Source organism: Meles meles, chromosome 17 (genome assembly GCF_922984935.1).
Source record: "Meles meles chromosome 17, mMelMel3.1 paternal haplotype, whole genome shotgun sequence".
In the NCBI taxonomy this organism is placed as follows: Eukaryota; Metazoa; Chordata; class Mammalia; order Carnivora; family Mustelidae; genus Meles; species Meles meles.
Window position 1 is genome coordinate 26775959 of NC_060082.1, and position 22534 is coordinate 26798492.

General features: G+C 51.7%; 2 protein-coding genes across 3 annotated transcripts; both read left to right on the plus strand.

Annotated features, from left to right (window-relative positions):
• The first annotated feature begins 1810 nt into the window (after nucleotides 1–1810).
• On the plus strand, nucleotides 1811–15182 carry GOLT1A (golgi transport 1A). Of its 2 annotated transcripts, none has more exons than XM_045983114.1 (5): nucleotides 1811–1929; nucleotides 11005–11096; nucleotides 12110–12288; nucleotides 14133–14196; nucleotides 14839–15182. In XM_045983114.1, exons 1-5 carry the CDS (start codon nucleotides 1905–1907, stop codon nucleotides 14875–14877), a joined length of 399 nt encoding a protein of 132 aa, XP_045839070.1. In that variant the 5' UTR covers nucleotides 1811–1904; the 3' UTR covers nucleotides 14878–15182. The 2 variants fall into 2 exon arrangements, with proteins under 2 accessions (XP_045839070.1, XP_045839071.1); XM_045983115.1 differs by having other exon boundaries at nucleotides 12176–12288.
• Nucleotides 15183–15328: 146 nt separating this feature from the next.
• On the plus strand, nucleotides 15329–21397 carry KISS1 (KiSS-1 metastasis suppressor). Its single transcript, XM_045983113.1, has 2 exons — nucleotides 15329–19012; nucleotides 20951–21397. Exons 1-2 carry the CDS (start codon nucleotides 18907–18909, stop codon nucleotides 21262–21264), a joined length of 420 nt encoding a protein of 139 aa, XP_045839069.1. The 5' UTR covers nucleotides 15329–18906; the 3' UTR covers nucleotides 21265–21397.
• The last annotated feature ends 1137 nt before the right edge of the window (nucleotides 21398–22534 follow it).

Consider the following 22534-nt stretch of genomic DNA (forward strand, 5'->3'; position numbering starts at 1 on the left):
TGCCTAATGTAATATACAACCTTCAAATACTGTTTACGAGGCTGAGCACCGTTTCAAGGCGGCAGGGTCTCACAGAGCGAGCACAGATTCACTGCAAATAGTTAACGGGAGAACCGATCGTTAAAGCCAAGGTGTTTGAAATGCAGGAGATCTCATTAGACTTGCTTAATGTTTTCAGAGATGATTTCATAGGATCGCCATTCTTCATATTTGTAAAGTTTTTGCAGCCCAAGGACAAACGCCTGTGTTGTAAGGATTGTGCGTGCAAATGTTTTGGGACTGGCGTGTTATTTCTCTACCTTCTCCACCAAGGACCCAGGGCGCCTCCCCACTCACCCCACCCCCACCCTACAGGCACTTGCCCTCAGGGGCTTGTATCACGTTTCTCTGTCCAATCCACCCTCCATTCCCCCTTGTCATTAGGAAATACACGATCTGCAAGGCCCACAGCCACCGTTTCACCTCAACACACAAGGGCAGTTCAAGACCGAGATCCCTATGTCTGTGGCATGACCGTGCTACCCTCCTCGGGCAGCAGGCGGCGGGGGGAGCTATTTTAACAATACACACAGAAGAACCCGTTCATCTGCATCGCAGCACGCCTCTTGATTGTCTCCGCTTCGCCTTGCTGTGTTATCCCTCCTTCAGTTAAGGCTATTTCCCTCTTTTTATATGCAAGTACATCTGGTCTGTTATTACTTACCTAACAGTTAATTTCCTGCGGTGGTCACTTTCTCGGGGTGGGGTGGGGTGGGGTGGGGTGGGTTTTATTTTGTATATAAGGACTCTGGCTTTCTACTTCTCGTACATGTAAGTACATTTATTATAAGCAGGTGCAAGCAATCTGCCTGTTTCATTTATGTCTTCTGGGTAAGCCTTGCCTAAGCATTTCTTTATCGACATTGTGCTCTATTATTAATTCTTTTTTTCCTTATTATAATTAGTGTTTTTAAAAATGACGTGTGTAGATTGGTCATCTCATCTATAAACTCCTTTTCAGGATAGAGGGGACATTAGAAAGGGGATGCTGGCTTACAGCGTTGGGAGCCAGGGCTCTACATTGGCAGAAAGGACGTTAGGAACTATCTACCCGTCTTTTTGCAGGCCTATAGAGGGAGGAAAGCATGCACCCGTGTCTATACAGCTGGTAGGTGAACTAGAACCAGGCTTCTGGTTCTATCAGAAATAGATCCCAAGCCCAAATTCATCTTTCATCCTCCCTAGCTCAACCTCACTGTCCAAAGCTGGACACCGCTGGGGAAAAGGAGGTCGAAGCCCTTTGCTTCTAGGGCTCCCCTGGGGCGCTTTTGCCCTTGATGTAACCCAATTCGGCTCTCCCAGAGATGGCCAGCAACAAGTTTTACTCCATGGCTTGCCGCCCCCTAGTGTCTAGCATGGGTACTAGCGCAAAGCAAGCGGACTTCACTGGCAGGATGAATTGAGTACTTTTCCAAGAGAAACGCGGATTCCGATTCTTCCCACACAGCCACCTCCCCCCATCAAACCAGGTAAGGAACCTGGGTATCCCGAGATCCCAGTCCCCTATATGGTCTGAGTTTTGCGGAGGCCTTGGAAGCAGCTGAACTTGACCTCAGGGCGCAGGAGTTGGGGGGGCCACTGGAGGGGCTGGAGGCCTCGCCTCCTCCAGGTAGGCAGAGCGAGTGTCAGGAGCCAGTGCCCTCTGGGACAACCCCCGAGAAGGGAGCCTACAACTTTAAGCAGCCGTTTGGGTCAGGAGTGGGGAGAGGTGGGGTTTGGAGAGAGGAGGGAGTTAATCATTCACCAGAGGCTCATTTCACAATTTACCAAGGGTCAGCTTCCCTGGACCATGCCCGCGTCTGGTCCTCTCTGCTCCTCACCCCTTGGCAGCTTCGACCTGGAAGGCCCCCCAGGCAGCCAGCGGCATGATCTCCATCACCGAGTGGCAGAGTGAGTGGAGGGGCCGGTGCCATGGAGGGGGCTGGGCTGGAAGGGAGGTTCCAGGCTGGGGGGGGGCGGAAGGGGGGCCCCCTGCGGAGACACCGCCCCTCCCAGCAGGGATCTCTCGCTGGGGAGCCTGTGAGGCGACCTCTGGAGCCAGTGGCTGGAAGCTGCTGTGCTGGCATTCTGTGCAGGCAGCTGAGCTAGGACCGGGTGTGGCTCCCCTGCCTTCCGGTGAACAGGGGCTGCTCAGGACCCCCAGGTAGCCAGATGCTGGTGCCTGGGGAAAGGAGCAAGTTCACCACCACGCTGGTCCCTTCCCCATCACCGTTCTGGGACCTGGGATGCTGCAAATGTGGACTCAGGAGGCCCCCGCCTATGAGGACATTTTCCCCCACAAACTCTCGGGGTCCCTTGTGACCTTGGGGCTCTTCTTCCATCTTCCTTCTTTCCCTTCTCCTTCTCCTTCTTCTTCTTTTTTAAAAAATTTTAAGTAAACTCTACCTCAAACATGGGGCTTGAACTCACCACCCAAGATCAAGAGTTGCACACTCCACGAACTGAGCCAGCCAGTGACCCCACCTTGGGTCCCTTCTTTTCAGAAACTAAACTCCACTCCTGTCCCCAAATTACTGTACCCTCACTCCTAAAGATCCTCATCCTCCCCCTTCCTCTGCGGGGAGATGGCAGGGAGGTGGCCCACAGGCCTGGCAGGGCAGGGAGAACTGTGACTTAAAGCCTCTGAGCCCAGGGTCTCCTCTGTGAACTGGTGAAACTATTCATTCACTGAACAAATTTGTCTCCACTATGTGCCGAGCATTGTGTCAGGCATAGAATATACAACAATATACTGAAACGGAACGGACATGTTCCTGCGTACATGCTGGAGTGGGGAAACAGGTAATTAACAGATAAAGAAATCAGCAGGCAGTCGGTCAGATGGGGATGGGTCCTCCGGACAATAATGAAACAGGGTAAGGAGGCTAGGGAGAGTGAGGTAGGAGGGGTTGTTGTGTTACAGAGTGGTTAGGAAAGGCTTCACTGAGAAGCTACCTTTTATACAGAGACCTACATGAAGCAAGGAGGCAAAGCTGTGCAGCGATCTGGAGGCGAAACTGTCCCAGGAGAGGGAACAGCCAGTGCAAAGGCCCTGAGGCATTAGCATACTTAGAGTGTGGTATGGCTGCAGCAAAGCCAGGAAAGGGGAGAGTGGTAGGAGTCTAGGTCTAGGAGGTCACTGAAAGCTGAGGCTGTGTAAGAACTTTGGTTTTATCGCCACCAGATGGGAAAGGACTGGAAGGTTTTGTGCAGAGAAGTGTGTGAGCTATGTGCCTTTTTAAAAAGATCACACTGGGTACCAGGTTAAAAATAGGCTGTAGAGGTGTGAGGTCAGCAACAGGGAGACCAGTTCTGAGGGGAGAGATGGTGGCGAACACCGGCACAGTGACAGTGAGGTGGTGGACACGCTCGAGGCTGGATCAGCTCTGAGAAAATTACTGGAAGATTTTGCTGATGGATGTGGGTGTGAGAGAAAGAAGTCAAGAATCCTGCCAGTATTTTTAGCCTGAGCAAATAGAAGGGCTGAGTTGGGGTTTAGGCATGTTGAGTTTGATATGCTAGTAGACATGAAGGTGAGATGTCAAGTAGGTAGTCAGGTATGTGAGTCTTGAGTTCAAGGTCAAGGCCTGAATTAGACAAACTTGGGAACTGCCAGCGTATAGGTGGTATTTCAAACCATGAGAGTCCATGAGATGACCGGGGGCGCTTTTCACAGCCTCCCTACTCCTGACGTTTTGGGGCAGGATAATTCTTTGTTGTGGGGGTCAGTCCTAGATGCCAGTATGTCAATGGAAAATATCTGCAGATATTGCCAAAGGGCCCTCAGGGAACAAAATCAGCCCTGCCCATCCCTCCAGTTGAGGACTGCTGACTCTGAGAATAACAATAGAGAAGAGAGCTGTGTCCTGAGTCTGGGGACAGCCAGCATGTTATTAAGCCAAAGGGTGCTAAGTCCTATGAAAGGGAGAGATGAGGAAACCTGACTAAGGTCAGGTAATGGTGAGAGGACCAGGTTTCTCTAAGGAACCTTAAGACCTCAAGGATGAGTATGCCCTAGGCAGATAACACATGGGCGGAAACTGCATATGCAAAGGCCCTGAGGCAGGAAGGCTCATCTTAGAAACAGTGATGAAGGGAAGGGAAGGAAGGAGGGGAGGAAGGAAGGAAGGAAAGAAGGAAGGAAGGGAGATGTGGTTAGAGTATGGTAGGTAAGGGGGATGGTGACAAGAGAGGAAGATGACCAAGCAAGCAAGGTGGGAGCCCATCAGGAAGGGTCTGTAAGCCAAGGTGTGGCTGGGAGGATGCTTTGAGTGGAAGTCCAGTGGGAAGCCATGAAGAATCCTCAGCAGTGCACTAACAGGATCGGTTGTATGCTTTCCAAGACCCTTGACTACTGTGCAGGGAAGGACTATAGTCAAGGACTAACTAGAGAATGCTGTAAGAATCCAGGAAAGAGATGATGGTGGCTTGGAATTAAGCTGTAAGCATGGAGAGAAATGCACCACTTTCAAGATCCCTTAGGCAAGAAGCAGCAATAAAACTTAGCTGTGGGTTGCACAGCGGATGGCAAGAGCAGGGAGTAAGACTCACGGATGGCTGAGGGGGGCGACATTTGTATTCACTTGGGGAAAACCGGGAAGGGCGCAGGGTGAAGAAAGGAAGCCCAATAACTCAGTTTGGACCTGTTGAGTTCAAGATGCCTCGGAGAACGAAAACCAAGTGAGCAGAGATGCCAATTCAGCAGCTGGGTACAAGCTTGGCAGCTCAAAGACAGGCACGGGCTAGAAGATAAATATCGACATTGTCAGCACAGAGTGGTATTTAAAGACACGGGAATGCGTGTGAAATAGAAGAAGAGAAGCAAGCTTGGGCTGAAGCCCTGGGCAACGCAAACCCCAAGAGGAAAAGAAAGAAGCAGGAGCCAGCGAAGGAGGCTGGGCTGGTGCGGTCAGAACAGCAGGATGAAAATCAAGGGTATGGTGTCACAGAAGCCAAGAGAAGATACTGGAAGAAGGGAGTGGCCAGCTGCTGACAGATAAGCGCCAACATCCACCCATTGGATCCGGGAACATGGACGCCGTTGTGGCCAAAGCAAGGAACTCCTGTGGACAGGCCTGGGAGTGGAAGTGGACGGGACTGGGTTGGTTAAAGGCACTATTTTTTTTTTTTAAAGATTTTATTTATTTGACAGAGAAAGAGCACAAGCTGGGGGAGCGGCACGCAGAGGCAGAAGGAGAAGCAGGCTCCCTGCTAAGTAGGGAGTATGGGCTCTATCCTAGGACCCTGGGACCATGACCTGAGCCCAAGGCAAACGCTTCACCGACTGAGCCACCCAGGCGCCCCTAAAAGCACCTTTTCTAGAGCCAGACGATTGGGTTCAAACCCTGGTTCTGCCAGCTCCTGGCTGTGTAGACCCGGGCAAGGACTTAACCTCTCAGTGTTTCCATTTCTGTTTGTGAAATGGGACTAACAGTGCGGGAGGGTTTCCTACATAACCTACTTCACAGGCAGTTTTGAAAATTAAATGAGTTAATATATACAAAGTGCTTAGACTGTGCCTGGCACAGTGCGCTCGCTAGCATTAGCGGTCATCCCTGCTAATCACTGTTGTTCATCTTGTCTGCCAGGCAGGGTGAGGCCGGCACCCTGGCAGGGGTGGGGGAGGGGCTGGAGAGTAACTGTCGTGGTGGGGGTGGGGGTGTCCCAGCAGATGCCACCCTAATCTAGTGATGGAAGACACACCAGCTCTGGCTGATCTCCAGCAGGGGGAGCGCTGCCCCACCTGTCTGGCTCCCAGGGTCCTTGGCCGCAGACATTTCTGTCCCTGCCCTCTCTGCCATGCTTGCTGCCCAGAGGAGAACTTCAGGAGCAATCCCTGCCCTGGTTGGTCACGACTGAAATCACGAAGCTACTGGAAGCGAGAGGCAAAGGAAGGTCTACGGCTTGCGTATGAGAAACACGGTTTGTGACCCTTTTCTGGGAGCTGTTGTGTCCACAGCGCAGGGGACACTGGAAGTCGTAGGCTGCCCCCATCACAGGAAGATTCTGGAATTGCACCAGCCCTTGAAGAGGCGTGGGGCGGCTGGCAAAGTAATAATTATGCCGGCCAGTAAATCACCGTTGCCCGAGAAAGTAGAATAGAGGAGACAAGAATCCATGGGGGGGAAACTTGAGAAACTTTGGCTTTCTCTCCAAAATGAGCAAGAGGTTCTTCTGAAGGGTTTACAGAAGGGACATAGGGACGTTTGAGCAAAACGAAATGAAACCCCAGAAAGACATTCACGTTGTGTTCCCACACAAAAACATCTACCAAAGGAGATAGAGGTGAAGTGCGCATCATCGGAATTGAAACCAATGACGTACTTTTATGGCAGGTGTAAGCTGATCACAGAGACTTTTAAAACAGGCACAAAAACTTAAAATGCCTTTGCCATTCAGATGCAAGAAGCAGGGTTGTGGTCTTCCTCCACAAGACCCTAGTCTCTATAAAATTATCATGACAAAGGAGTTGTGCTCCTAGATCTTCAATTTATTGTCTCTGAGGACAAAATTTCAAAAAACCAAAAACACCTCACCCCCCAAAAAACCCCATGCAGCATGAAAGACAAGGCAACCTTTGTGCTGACCCAAAGAGGCAATATCCTCTGCTCAGTGTTCTGGGCTCTAAGAGATGTAACTCAAGCAGGTGTTCCTGGGAAGTAGACATAGGAAACCATTCTGTTTAGATCACAGAGGTTTGTCAGAAACAAGAGGAATCAGCCATTAGTAGAAGATGGATTCTGGGCAGCTGGAAATGTGTTGAGAGAGAGGAGGGGACTTTGGGTCCTAACAAAATCCAGCTCGGCCAAAAGGAGACCCAGTGAGACTGGCATTTTTCTGTACTATGAGTTAAGTGAGGTATTGGTCTGTAACCTGAATGTTAAATCTTATTTATTTATTTATTTATTTATTTATTTTTAAGTAATCTCTGCACCCAACATGGGACTCAAACTCATGACCCTGAGATCAAGAGTCACATGCTCTACTGACTGAGCGAGCCAGGCACCCCTAATCTTATCTCTACATTTTTAATGATTCTTTTAAAGAAGTCCTTTGGCCTTATTTCAATACTAACACTGATCCTAAACCTCCTAGGGTCTTACAGAAATAGACAATGAAAAATGACCAGAAGGTAATGGGGTTGTTTCATTTTCCTTCTGTTGTAAACAGAACTTAGCCAGGAAGTCAAGTCTCAAAGATTTTGTTTTTGTCTTATTTTTACAGTTCTGCCTCTGAACAACCAGACTTTTAACAGCTTTTTACAACTATCTCTAAAAGCATGGCAATAATAACAATTTCATAGGTATTGTGAGGACCAATTCTAAAATATTAGTTAACGAGTCCAGTAAAATTTTTCTATTTAAAAATTACCTGTATGTTCCCTTTAAAAAAATTAAGCAACTTCAATTTCTAAAAATTAAGCCGTTTTTTAAAGTTTATTTTTTTAGTAATCTCTACACCCAGTGTGGGGCTTGAACTCACAACCCCAAGGTCAAAAGTCACACACTCCCCTGACTGAACCAGCCAGGTACTCTTAAAAATTAAATCATTTTAAAAAAAAAGATTTTATTTATTTGACAGAGAGAGAGAGAAATCACAAGTAGGCAGAGAAGCAGGCAGAGAGAGGGGGGAAGCAGGCTCCCCACTGAGCAGACAGCCTGATGCGGGGCTCAATCCCATGACCCTAAGATCATGACCTGAGCCGAAGGCAGAGGCTTAACCCACTGAATCAACCAGGTGCCCCTCAAAAATTAAGCCATTTTTAATAAAGTTATACATGTTGTAGTTTAAAAAGACACTCTTGCCATATCCCCATCTACCGTGTAATTTACAATAAAAAGAAAATAAGGCATTCTAGCTCTATGAAATAGATAAAGTTGCAAGACTATACAACGTAAACTTGAAGTGGTACAATATCATCAGTAATTTTTTCTGAAGAAGGCAACAGAGTTCCATTTATAATACCATCAAAAAGGATAAAATATTTAGAAACAAACTTAACCAAGGAGGCAAAGGACTTACTGAAAACCACTAAATGTTCCTGGAGAAAATTTTAAAAGACACAAATAAATAGACATCCTATGTTTATGGATTATAAGATTTCATATTGTTAAGATATCAATATTACCCAAAGCAATCTACAGATTCAGTGTGATTTCTGCCAAAATCCCAATGGCATTTTTTGTGGAAATAGAAAAATCCATTATAAAATGCATATGGAACCTCAAGTGATCTCAAATAGCGAATACAATCTTAAAAGAGAACAAAATTGGAGGTTTCACACTTTCTGATTTCAAAACTTATTACAAAGCTACAGTGATCAGAACAGTGTGGGACTAGCATAGAGACAGACACATAGACCAAGTGGGTAGAATAGAAAGCCCAGAAATAGACTCACGCAAAGATGGTCAAATGAGTTTCAACAAGGGTGCCACGACCATTCGGTGGGGAAATGGCAGTCTCTTCAACAAATGATGCTGGGCGAACTGGATATCCACGTGCAAAAGAATGAAGTTGAACGTGTACTTTACACCGTCTGCAAAAATAAACTCAAAATTTATCTTAACTCAAAGCAAGAGCTAAAACTATGAAGCGCTTAAAGAATACTTAGGAGAAAAGCTTCACAGCACTGAAATTGACAATGATTTCTTGGATTGGATACCAAAAATATAGGCAACTAAGGAAGAAGTAGTTAATTGGAATATATCAAAATCGAAAACTTCCCTGCATCGGAGGACATGATCAACACAGTGAAAAGGCAACCTATGGGATGGACGAAAATATTTGCAAATCATGTATCTGACGAGGCACTAATATCCATAATATATAAAGAATACCTACAACTCAATAACAGCAACAAAAACCCCAAACGACCGTTAAAATAGGCAAAGGACTTAAATTGGCATTTCTCTTAAGATATACAGATGGCCAACAAGCTCATGAAAAGATGCTCAACATCGCTCATCATCAGGGAACGCAAATCAAAACCACAGTGAGATGCCACTCACACCCATTAAGATGTACGCTATCAAAAAAACCAAAAAACAAAAACCCAGAAAATAACAAGTCTTGGTGATGATGTGGAGAAATCAGAACCCTTGTGCCCTGCTAGTGGGAATGTAACTGGGGCAGTTATCCTGGAAAATAGTGTGGAGGGCCCTCAGAAACTTAAAAATAGGACCCCCCATATCATCCAACAATTCCACTTCTGGATATGTGTCCAAAGGAAGTGGAGGCGGAATCTTGAAAAGATTCATTCACTCATGTTCACAGCAGCATTATTTACTCTAGCCAAAAGGTGGAAGCTATCCAAGTTCCACCCACAGATGAACAGGTAAATGAAATGCTTTATAAACATACAAAGAATTTTTTAATTAATTAATTTATTTGACAGAGAGAGACACGGCGAGAGTGAGCACACAAGCAGAGGGAGTGGGAGACGGAGACGTAGGTCTTCTGCTGAACAGGGAGCCCGACCCAGGGCCTGATCCCAGGACCCTGGGACCATGACCCCGAGCCGAGGGCAGGTGCGTAATGAATGATCCTCCCAGGCACACAGCATACGATGAATTTTTATTCAGCTTAAAAAGGGGGGAACTTCTGACACCTGCTACGGCCTGGATGAACCTGGACGCCACTACGCTAAGTGAAATTAGCCAGTCACATGAAAACACTGTGTCATTTCTCAGATGAGCTTCCTAGAGGAGTCAAAATGATAGAAAGTAGAGTGGTGGTTGCGAGGGGTTGGGGAAGGGAGAATGGGGAGCCAGTGTTTAATGGGGACAGAGTTTCAGTTTTGTAAGACGAGAGTCCTGGAGATGGATGACGGTGATGCTTCCATGACATGAATACGCTTCACGCCACTGGGCGTACACTTAAAGATGGCTAAGATGCTAACTTTGATGTGTATTTTATCACAATTTAAAGGGAGAGTTTAATTCAATTTAAAAATGAAGCAACACAATGAATTGTCATTTGTTGACTATCAGAGTAGCAAAGATAAGTAAAAATTAACAATTTTGCGTGATGCAGAAGTTTTCAGAAAAAAAGCAACTTCATATCCTGTTATTGTTACAACTCTTCCTGAGGGAAGCAACGTGGGGGGAGAAATGATCAGAACATCAGAGATGTAGCCCTTGACCAAACAGGGGGTCCCTAATATCCTGCCCTTCTGCCCTTGGGCTCACTGGCTATCACCCAACTCCTGCAGTTTCCGAGATGGCCCTGAGACATAAAGCAGAAACACACAGTACAGGGTAGGGTGGGGTGCTTTCAGTGTGGGTCCAACCTGGCGCAGAGCTGCCCAGTCGTGGGACTGACATTAGAGAAAGCCCAGGGGCATGGAGGGGTGGGCACCCGAGGTGCAGCAGCGGGAGGGAAGGTGCAGAATGGGGCAGCAAGTCCTGGAAAGGGTGTAGACTCCCAAGTGAGCACATTTCTTTTGTTTTTCCAATCCAGTGTGAGAGGTCATCTCCTGACAGCTGGGGACAGTTAGGACAGTTAGGACAGAGAAGGAAGCACACAGTGCGAAAAGTTATCTAGGAGGGCAAACCTGTTGAGAAATCGAGCAGGACAGCTGTGTCTAAGCATCTGTGGCTCCCAGCTGCAGGAGGACAGGACAGGAGGGACCCAACCCTCACCATGATCCGGCTCATGCAGCATTTGCAAGTCAGGGGAAGCTGAAGAGAGAAAGCGGCGAGGAAAGTGCGAGTGACCTCGCAGAGCCATGGTGAGGGCAGAATGCCCAGAGTACAGAACTGACCAGCAGGGCGCAGGCACTAAACGTAAATCTATACCTTTCCCTTCCCTTCCCATCCCGTCATTCCCCTCAAGCACGGAAGCTGAGATCCCTGGGTGGAAATGGAACCACCCCAACCCCCACTCCTCAGAGGACAACTGTCCAGTAGCAATGGGGGAAACTTCCAGCACCCCATCCTGAACACCCCCCCAAAGCCCATCCCACCCCAACCTGCTTGCCCATTGCAGAGATTGGTGTGGGCACCACCGGCTTCGGCGTCTTCTTCATCCTCTTTGGGATACTGCTGTACTTTGATTCGGTGCTCCTGGCCTTCGGAAATGTGAGTTCCCCAGCCTGTGTACCTCCCCCACCAACCTACCTGAGGTCTCTCTTGCCTGGAAGGTCAGCCCCAAGTTCATTCAGATCGTGCCCATCCAGGGGTCAGCACCATCAAGCCCAGGTAGGTGAGGGGGCCTGGAGATGCACAGTGAGGCGTGATGGAGCATCTTAGGACCTGGATTCTCGTGGCAAGCTCTGGGCGAGGCCCTGCAGCAACCGAGACGCATCGGCCACTGTCCCTGCCATCAGGATCCCCCCTGTCTAGCGATAGAGACATAACCTGCACATCTGTAACTGGGAAGGAAGGCAGGGGCAGCCATAAAGTCGTAGTGAGATAAGCACATTGGATATAAAACAAGGTGCCTAGGGGAAAGAAAGCACACCCAACCGTAGAGGGAGGAAAAGGAATTTGGAAAGGAAATGGGTGTGAAGTGGGATGATGCACTTCCAGGCAAATGAACAGGGAGATAAATGGTATGGAGAAGGGGAGAGAGGACATGGAACATGCTGGAAGAAAGCCTGAAGGTTAAATCTGAAGGACACCTAGGCACTCCTAAGGGATCTATTAGGAGCCAAGCTGAAGACAGTGGGCCAGACAGTGGAGCCCCGGTGGTTCCGTGTGACTCCCAGTATGACTGCCTACGCCTCAGGGCTCACCTCCGTAGAATGGAGAAACTCTATCTATCTTGCCTTCCTTTCGAGGTGTGATGAGAAATGAAGTCCAAGAGAAAGCACTTGGGATCCAGGAAGATGGGTTGAATTGGATGAGCAGCCGGAGACCAAGGTCCTCCTTGTCCATCCACCTGTCTCCGGGCAGCTCCGTTCCCGACAGGCAGAAATGACCCAAGGCTCTGAGAGTTTGCCAGTTCACGGGGTCACCCTCTCTGAAGGGTCCCTCCTTGAAGAGTTAGCAAGTCCTGCCCCATGTCTGATGTGGGGCGCCTGGCCTGACCCCTGACTCCTGGGGGGGATTGGTGGTTTGCTCTCATGCTTCTCTCCCTCCCTCCCCCGCAGCTGCTCTTCCTGACCGGCCTCTTGTTCATCATCGGCTTGAGGAAGACATTTTCCTTCTTCTTCCAGAGGCACAAGCTCAAAGGGACCAGCTTCTTCCTAGGAGGTGTGGTCATTGTTCTGCTGCGCTGGCCCCTCCTGGGCATGGTCCTGGAGACCTATGGATTCCTTAGCCTCTTCAAGTGAGTGCGGGTCTCCTTCCCCTGGAGGAGCCCACTAGGGCCTCTGAGTAGCTGAGATCACCCCTCACCAGGTCTGGGCAGCGTGACCGGCAGGGTGTGCAGAAGCTGGGACTTTAGCCTGCAGGTGGGAGTCATGGAAGAACTGAAAAGGCAGGAGGGGCATCAGGCAGACACTTTCCAAGACATCCTACTCCAGATTGGAGGGATCGCGCACCCCCCCCATCCGCAAACATTGAGCACCTGCCACATGCCTGGCACTGTGCCTGCCCCCAAGGAGGAGACGCAGGGCCTGCCTTCAAGTTCAACAACCCAGCAGGGAGGAAAAGCAGTGAACTAGCATCTCCACAGCCCTTCATATGCCCCAAGTGCACTCACAATCATCATTGCACTTTGACGTCCCTGCGACCCGCTGTAGGCCTGTTCTCTGCAGATAAGGAAGCCAGCTCAGAGAGGCCGCCTCCTGCCCAAGGTCTCACAGATAGTGTGCAGGGTTTCTGGACTGACCCCGGCTGGGCCTGGCAGCTGGCCCCACACCCCTCAGCCTGGCCTGCTGACAAGTGAATCAGAAGGCCCACTGCCTGGGCCAAGGAAGGTGTCCTGGAGGAAGCAAGACCCGGGACAGGCCCTGAGGACAGGCAGGCTTTACGAGGGGACTGGAAGGTGTTTAAGGAGAAGGAAGGAAAGGATGCTGAGGAAGGAGGAGCGAGGTAGGGAAGACCCCCAGTGTCTCCGGGGACCCGGATGACGGGGACTGGAAGAAGCATGGCTTATGGAATCATGGGAAGGAGCCGGGGTCAGGACCCCAGGTTCTCATATGGACTTCTGTTTGCTCACTGCACCCTTGAAAACACCTTGATGAGCCTGAATGCCCCAGACCTCTTAGATATCTTATAAAGTGGTTTCAAAAACCTAAATTTTCTCACACACACTCTGCCCTTCAAAGTACCTACTGTGTGCCAAATCCATAGCTGGGTGTGGGGCTGTGGGGCTAAACCAGGAGAAGCTTCCCAGGGAACTCGCAACCTAGTTGAGTCCGTAACCAACAGTAAAGCTTGACAGGGTCCCCTGTCAACGGCACTGCTGGAGGGGAGAAAACCAAAATGGGAGCTATCTGGGATGTCGGTGATGCCGGGGAAGCTCAGGGAAATGAAGCCCAAGGAAAGGAGGTAGCCAGAATTCAAATTTCTAACCCCCTCACCTCTCCACACATGCAGGGCTCCCTCCGCATGCCAATCTCAGTGCCTCCAAATCCATTGAAGGATCCCATATGTGTGCCCAGCCAAGCCTTGCCAGGCATGTCCGAGAAGAGTGGGGGTGCTGAGAACAAAGGGTGGCTCCACGCACGGGCGTGCCAGGACGAGGGGGACAGCCCATGCGAGCGCTGCCTCCAGCAGCCGCCTGTGCCTGGAGCGCAGGAGACCCATAGCAGGAGGTACACACCCAGTCCAGGGAGGCGAAGACAGTCACAGTCCTATAGACGAAAGCTCCCCCAACATTTCTTCATATATGGCCCTATGACATAGATGCTATTCTTATATATGCCGTTTACAGCTGGAAACTGAGATTCAGAGAAGTTAAGGAATTTGCCTAAGTTTATACGGCACCAGGAAGTGGCAGAGCCAAGATTTGAACCCAAGGAGCCTGACTCCAGGCCCTTTATTCTTAACCTCTCCATGTGGTTGTTTCCCCAAAACCAGAGGTGCAGATCCAAGCCTGCTCCCAGAGCCCAGGGGCCCACTTTCTTGGGAACCAAAGCTGGAGCCTCTGGGTGGACCTCAGCCTGGACACCCTCTCCCCTGGTCCCCAAGGCCGTCATTGACCCCCTCCCCACCCTCTGTTCCTAGGGGCTTTTTCCCTGTCGTCTTTGGCTTCCTGGGCAATGCCTCCAACATCCCCTTTCTGAGTGCGGTAAGTGGATAATTAGTGCACGTGGTTTGGGGTGGAGTGGGGGTCCCAGATGAGACTGCTGTTTCTGCGTGGCAGACCCTTCCCCATCTCCCCTCAAGCCCCTTTCCCCAGGTTGGCCAGCCTCAGCATCCCTTTCGGTCCCCACACCGACTCAGTCCGACAGGAGCAGCTGAGGGGAGGGGCCGGGGAGCATTGCGCCTGAGGCCTGGGTAGAGAGAAAGGTGGCTATTCATAGCTCCTTATTAGAGCCAAAGAAACAGATTCAGGGAGTCTAGGTGATGCAGCCAGAAAGTGCCAGGGATTTCTGGAGAGCTGGGGAAATCAGCCCCAGGCATGGAGGGGATGCATGACAGCCAATGACAGCAGAGGCGTGTGGCAGATTCTACTCTCTCCTTGGGACAGGCGGGGGACGGTGGTCCCCAGCCACTGCCCCCTCCCTTTCTCTAAAGCATATTTTCTGACAGAACAGGAGCTCCCTGAGAAGCTCGGGGAGGCCCTACAGCCAGCTGGCTCATCCCCGTGGCCCCCCTCTCCCTATCTGCACTTGGCTCTGTTCCCAGCTCTAAAGGCCCACTCCACAAAGATAGAAATGGAGTGTGCTCCTTGCTCTTTGTCTGAAGTAATGATTCTTGGCTCCCACAGCTGTTCCGGAGGCTTCAGGGCACCAGATCAATGGTCTGAACAACAGAGATGAGCTCCTTGAACTTGGATCCTTCATTGAGGGGGCTGAAAAGGAACTGGGGCCCGCCCCCACCCTGCGCTGGCTCATCTTCTGTCTCATACCCAGACTTCTCCAAGTCCAGAAGGAAGGAAGGAGTTGAATGGAGGACCTCAGATCCCCAAGTCAGCTCACAAAGCTGTTGGCGCGGTTGGGAGCAGAGATCCAGGGGGCCCCCCACGGAGACCGGACTGGGGCTGGTATCACAGTCCGGCCCGTATTTATGGGAGGAAAGCAAAGATTAAATCCCCAAGCTGTGCGTCTGAAACTCAAAGTCACTGTCTCCAGCCTGTCGGGTCCAGTCTCTGACTCAGGGCAGGCCGATGCGCAGCATTCCTCGGAGTGAAGGGCAGGCCTGCTCTCGGAGGCTATCATTTTTTATCCTGGTGGTTAACAGTCCTAATGAGTGAGATAATATGTTTGTAAACCCCTGTTAGCAGCAGGCATCAGACAAGTGATGGGTATTAATCCTGCATGCTGGTGGGAAATGCTACTCAACCATTAATTAGGCGGATGTGGGCAGAGCGCACCCACCAGATAGCCTCCGTGCTGAGAGAGCTTCCTGTCTGAGGGTGACGATATGGCCCCTGCCTTCGGAGAGCCTGAGTCTGATGGAGGAGACATTCTAAGTCCTGGGAAGCCCCTCGGCCCAGGGTAAAGAGTGTTCTTGCAGGCCCGGGAAGGAGACAAGAGTGCCTCGCAATGCGTACATTTAGTAACTGTCTGTGAGGGCCCTGGGTGTCTATGCCGAGCATGGGAGCGGGAAGCCGTGGCTGCCTTCGGAGCAAGGTATGTGGTGATCACAAAGCAGCGTGACCGTGAGATGTGCAGGGGGTCCCTGGAGAAGCAGCATCAGGGGCTGTACCTGGAGGTCAGCTGTCTGGGTTTCCTGGGCACATCCCACAGACACCCAGCTTCTAGAGCCGCCACTTGATTTTGCTTTCTTAGTCCCCTAGGTCAGACTGTGCCTTTCTCTCCCTTCCGCCCCCAACGTTACGCTGCCTTCACACTGGGTGCTCTTGTGGCTCTTGTCTGGAGGGCACGAGCCCGCCTTCTCTTCCCCCTCAGATTGTCTATTTCCAAGTCATTTGGGGGCAGAATGGGTCTCCAGCTAAGTGGGTCTGGGGCGAAGGGAGTGAGGAGGATGGAAGGACCAGTGAGAATCAGAAAGCCAGCCTTGGAGGGCTTCTGGAGGGGGAGAAAGAGGCTGACTTCAGTCATGAGAGCCCGGCTGTGGGAGGCATGAATGCTGGGCTCTGAGGGGTCCGAGGGGGAGGGGGAGGCAGAGGTGGGCCAATGCCTGGAGACGTCACCTGGGGCTTTATAAAACGGACGTGATCAGGCCACTGCTGAGCGCAGCTCCCCTCTCTGTGGGTGTTCACCCTCCCAAGTAGCACCTGGAGACCCCACTGAGCTCCGACCCCATCGGACAGAGCCGAGGTAGGTAGACGGGGTGGGGTGGGGGGCGGAGGGCATCCGTTCTTGGAGAGGGGTCTGTCCAGCCGCAGTGAGGATCCCCAGGGAGGAGCAGGAATTTCCTTCTAAGACTGACAAACCTATCCCAGGCAGGCAAAGGGGGTGCTGATCTTTCCCGATGGTCACGTTGGCCAGATGATTCTGGGATGTCTCCGTGAATACCCTGACTCACATTTATGAAACCAGGACCTTGGGGATCCCTTACTGTGGAAGGAATAAAGACAGTGAGTGAGCTCTGGCTGGGATGAGAGGCCACAGAAGCATTTGGAGGGACCTGGGGAACCCCTCTGGGCTCGGGGAGTTCCATAGGACTCCTCCAAGCAGTTCTCCCAACGTATGGATGGTGAGTACAAATCGAACCCAAGCCCCCAGGCACTGTGCTCGCCCCCTATACTGAGAACTGGGGGTTACCCCAGGAAGGAAGCCACCCCACTTCAAAAGCTTTCCCACCACGCCCAGAATCTATTACCCACTAGGTATAAAGCCTGCTGCGGGCGCACAAAAATTGTCCACAGCTGGTCAGCCTCTCTGGCCCGTGAAAGGTGATGGTTCTTTTCTAAACAATTCAACTCTACCACGTGTGTTAAAGTCTTCTGTGCTGGGAAGTGAACTGAGAGGAGTGTGTGTGTGTGTGTGTGTGTGTGTGCGCGCGTGTTTCCGTGCATTCTCACCTGGCCAGGTGGTGGTATCTAGGAGGAGGAGGTGCTACAGGTGGGAGGAGCTTGGAAGAAGGAACACTAACCTAACCACACGGCCTGCCCACCCCCACCTTCCCCACTCACACCTTCCCCACTCACCACCCTGCTTCTGCAGAGTGGCCAGAATGCTTCATCTAAAATGCAACACACACGCCCCCCTCGGGCTCCGCCTACTCTGGGATAAAGCCCCCCTGTGCCCCTCCTCCAGCCTCACCACTGTCTTTCTTCCCGCAAAACTCTGGTGCTCCCCGCCCTACCGGCCCCTGTGGGACAGTTCCCGCGCCCCCTGCTGGAAATGCCTTCCTTAATCCTGTATTCCAGCCGCCGATCCGAGCTTCTTCAGAAACTCAGCTCCGAGCGCCCCCTGTGGCAAAGCCGCCGCCCCGCTGCGGGATGAGATCCAAGGGCTCCCCCGGCTCCCTGGGTACCCACACGCCCCCTATCATTTCTGGTGTTATTTTGAAATGGTTGGCTAAGAGGACTCAATTTCTTGGGCTAGATCTTGGGGAGGGGCTGGAAACGAGCAACCCTGTGTCTCAGCACAGCTGTGCCCCCCCAGCACCTAAAAGAGCGCCCAGTTGGTGCTGTGATGAGGAATGATCTCCGCACTAACCTGACTGGGCACACGCACGGCCTGAAGCCATAAAAGAAATGGGTTTACACTGCTCTAATGATCTGATCCTGCCTCTTCTCTTTAGAGCACGTGGAGAAAGCCTTGTCTGGGTTTCAGAGCATTCCAGAATCAAAGTCTGTAAGGAAAAACACCTGAGGGGTTAGTCGGTGCCCAGTCTGACGCAATGCTCTTTTTTACAGAGAAGCAATATGGTCCAGAGATGGGAGTAACTTGCTCACGCCCCACAGAGAGTGGGGCAGAGCTGATCCCACATCAGCAGTCTTCCTCTCTGCCCCGTGCCCAGGTCCTGGAGAGGAATGGGGCGTGGGGCAAGAACAAAAGTATGGACAGGGCTGGGCAAACCATTAGCAGCCCTGGGGCACCAGTGATAGTCCTGCCCCTCCCACTGCCCCCCCCCACCAGACCACAGATGCTCTGGTCAAGACCCTTTTTGTCCAGCCTTTGGGCCTGCCTCCCCATCAGTTTTTCTTTACTCATGTTTGCTGGACAATCTCAGAGTGCCGGATGACTTTTTCACAGGCAACTCAACCTAAGAGCTGGAAGGACTGGGGTTGGGGGCTGGGCCTGAGAGGGAAGGCAAAAGGGACCTAGTGAGGGCTGGGTTCGCTGCTCCCATCTCAGCGGCCAAAATCACGAGGTCAGTTCAATTCCTATCATCTTGGAGCCCATGAAGAATAGAATAAGGAGACAATTGACCCGGCGAATCAGGGAAAGTTTTTTTTCTCTTCTTTGTATTATGGACAATAAGACAATTTAGTGACAGTCCTCAAGGCTTATGTGAAGGAGGGAGAACAAGATGATTTCCTCTTTCTTCTTTTTTTCTTGAAAAATGAAAGGAATGGAGTCTCTTGCAGCAGGAGGGAGCTGGGCCAGGTTCTGGAAGGAGCAATCTCACAGGAAAGTTGGGCACAGGAAGTCCAGGATGTATCCAGAGCCCTGCACAGAGCTCCCAGGCTCCAGAAAATGTCTGGACCTCAGTGCGCTACACTCAGTGGAGCTCCTTGCCTGGCTTGACTTCATCCCTCCCTCCTCACCCCTACACACTGCCCCTCACTCTCGGGCTCTCCTCTTCGCTTCACGTTGGGCTCTGTCCTCAACCCAGCCCACAAAACCATGCACCTGGCTTAGTCCCCTCCCCCTCTGTCTCAGCCTCAGGACACTGACAGGACCTGGGCCTCCTCACCATGATGAACTCACTGGTCTCTTGGCAGCTGGTGCTTTTCCTCTGTGCTACTGTCTTCAGGGAAACATTTGAAAAGGAGGCACCCGTGGAGAACCCTGGGCCGACAGGTACGCATTGTCTGGGAGGAAAGCGAGGAGTTGTTGCAAAAGGAGAGTGAGGCTCTCTATTTTCTCTCTATTTTCTATCATCTATTGATATGAGTTTCACACCGCATTTAATGGGAACCTAAGACTAACCCATGCAATGTATTTGGGGACCCCATTAATCTTGCAAATAAGGGATGGCTTACTGCTCTCTCTGGGCATCTGTGGGCCCCCCCTAGGTTCAGGTGCTTGTTAACCACTGAGCTCCTTCATGGTCTTTTCCCACTGTGTGCTCTGCTCTACACCAGCCACCTGTCTGAGCAGATCCATTGGGGAGGAATTTACTAGCCAAGTTTCTTTCATCAGTGATCTCGGGCCCTTTGTGGGGGAATTGGGGGAAAAAAAATAAAGACTTAAACAAAAGGACAGATCCTTACTACCTGTCCAACCTTATGAGTCCATGTGCAACTGATTAGCTGGAGAAACTGAGGCCCGAAGATAAAGAAGCCTCCCCAAAGTCAACCAAATGCCGCAGCATCCCAGCAGGTGCAGGAGCTGCCAGGAGTGTGTCTCTGAGGGGTACAAGCCAGTCCCCGAGACAGAAGTTGTGGGTTTAACACCGCCTAGGGGTCAGTTTCCTGGGCAAACTAGCACCGGGCTTAGCCTCTCCGGCCCGCAGTTCTACTATGGAACTCGGAGCGTACCCTCTACACACGGGATACCATCCAGCCCGGAAGATAGCCCAGAGCAAAGAGGGTATGGCCCTGTGAGGGGGAGGAGGCGGTCCTTGGCCAAACAGTGTCTTTTCTCCGGGATCAGGTATTCTTTCTGGCTGAGCGAGGCTCCCCCACAGAATAATCCTCCCACAGCCCCAGGGACGTTGACCTGTTGGCTCTTTCGGGCAAATGGCTTTAGGTGAGGCCAGAAACAGAATAGCCTGAGCAGTAATCCTACCGCAGGGCTGATGGGCTTAGCTGGGAAGGAAACCATCCAGGCCCTAAGCAAGGCAGGAGGGGCGTTCTAGAAAGACGAGCATTAACTCTGAACCACGCCCACACTCCTCTTCTCCAGAGTATGCCAAGGCATTGAGGAGCAGGGCCCAAAGCCAACGACCCCCCCCCCCAACACACACCCACTCACACACCAAGCCTCATTTCCACTAATCTCGTGCCACTATTGGCTGGGGTTCTTGTCTACTAGGAGCTAGCGGCTCTATTTTCCTGCCAAAAATTAGAGTGAACTTAACAAGCCTTTTGCATGTGAAGTGGGTTCCAAATTAGCCTTGTTAGCCCTCAGCGTGAAGGGGAGAGATTATACCCACAGCGGGGGAGGTGAGCAGGTCAAGGTGACCCAGATCATTTCCTTTTCTTCACGGAGTCCTCTGGGAGCTTAGCAGGGGTCAGAGTAATTGGGGAGGGCTCTAGGGCACAGTGGTCCTAGTTCTGCTCTCGTTTCTGTAACTACAAGCGGTTCATTCACTTTTATATATTTAATAAGCATCTGAGCCCCTACTGCAGGCACGTCACTGTTTCAAGCACTCAGAGAAAGAGCTGAATGAACATGGATGGCTCCCACCGCCCCAGGAGCTCCCGCGGTGCAGGAGCCCAATGCGATGCACAGACAGGAGGGAGGGCCCGGCAGGGAGCCAAGAGCGGCAAAGCGGAGTGTCCAGCAAATACGGCAGGCTTATTTCCAAGCTCTACCGCGTTTGCTTCCAAAAAGGAAATAATTTAATATAAAAGATGTTTAAGATCATCGTGGAAAGCCTTTGAAACCGAAGCTGTGTATAAAGAGAGAGGAGCCATCCGAGCTAAGACGGTCCTGCCTCCGCCTTGCGCTCTGGGCTTCCTAGAGGTCAAGGAAAGAAAGGCAAGCACAAGTTAGGGACGTGAGCCGGTGTTCCAAAGCCCTCTCTCCCGGGCCCTGGCCTCACCGCAGCCTCTCTCTGTGGCTCTGTCCTAGGCCAGCGGCTCGGACCCCAGGCCCTCCTGGCCCCGTGGGAGCAGAGCCAGCGGTGCGCGGAAAGGAAGGCAGCCGGGGCTCAGTCCAGCCCGCGGGGGGCTTCGCTGTGCCCGCGTCCCGAGAGCCCCGCGGGGCCCCAGCGGCCAGGCCTGTGCGCCCCCCGCAGCCGCCTGATCCCCGCCCCCCGGGGCGCGGTGCTGGTGCAGCGGGAAAAGGACCTGTCTGCCTACAACTGGAACTCCTTCGGCCTGCGCTACGGCAAGCGGCAGACTGCGCCCCCCACGAAGCTGGGTGGGGACGCCTGGCGTGGCTGAGCGCGAGGTGCAGGTGGGGGGGGTGGGGCATGAACTTCAAACCCGGACTAGGGAACCGAGCTTGCGGGGTTGGTGGGAGGGGAGGGTAGCGGGAAGGGGACTGGAGTTTCCGTCCGGAAGTAATAAAGGGAAAGCTGCGACACCCCGAGTGATTTGTTTCCCCACACACCGAGTGATTTGTGGCTAATTTCTGCGGGCAGCGCAGATGAGATTGTTTTTCTTCTCTCCTCACTTGGATCTTTCGCTGATTGTAAGACAGCTTTTCGCGTTATCAAGCACAGATAACAGTGCTTTTCGAACTAGAGACTGGAAGGACCAGATTGTTTTTTTTTTCCCAGTCTGGGGCAGATCGATACTTACAAATACACACAGAGAGTCACTAAAAAACTGAAAAAATTTTAAAATAACTGAAGAGAAACCCAAACTGGATGATGTTTCGGTCTTTCAGCAATATTGGGTTTCTTTTTTTTTTTTTAATTTATTTATTTGACAGAGAGAGATTGCAAGTAGACAGAGAGAGAGAGAGAGAGAGTGAGAGAGAGAGAGAGGAGGAAGCAGGCTCCCTGCCGAGCAAAGAGCCCGATGCGGGGCTCGATCCCAGGACCCTGGGATCATGACCTGAGCCGAAGGCAGAGGCCCTAACCCACTGAGCCACCCAGGCACCCCCAATATTGAGTTTCTGTTAAAATTTCTGAAGCTGTCTTCTTCGTGCCTAGGCTTCTCTCATTGCCCACAGGTTAGAACACTTTGTAGAGGGCCATGAGCCTTGGCGCTCACTCTGAGCAGCACTGATCTAAGCCTGGGGGAGACAGCGTCTGTATACAGCCAGCGGGACAGCTTGATCTGGAAGACGATGCCAACCACTGTCCTGTCCGCTGGAGTTTAAAGATCACCGCAGCCCCAGTCAGACCGCCGCTGGGGCGCTCGGACCCGAGGCCCTGATGCCCCACTCCGCATGCAAAGGGGTGTCAGCAGTGGCCGGGCGGTCCATGCCCCTCCCCTCCAGGGAAAGCCCCGGAGGGGGTCTAGTTCTTTACGTGTATCTCTTTTCTGCACTCTTGGATTCACCCAGGGGGCTGGGCATGTGGTAGCCCCATTTTCACAGGTGAGAACCCTGAGGATCTGAAAGATACATAACTCCCTGAAGGCACACAGCCCCTGACCAGCGAGCCTCATCAGGCTCCCAACACCAGCACCTGGCTCCCCCGCTTTACAGTCAGCCCTGAGACTCCATCTGAGCCAACCGGGCCGGATATCAGGAAGGTCAGTC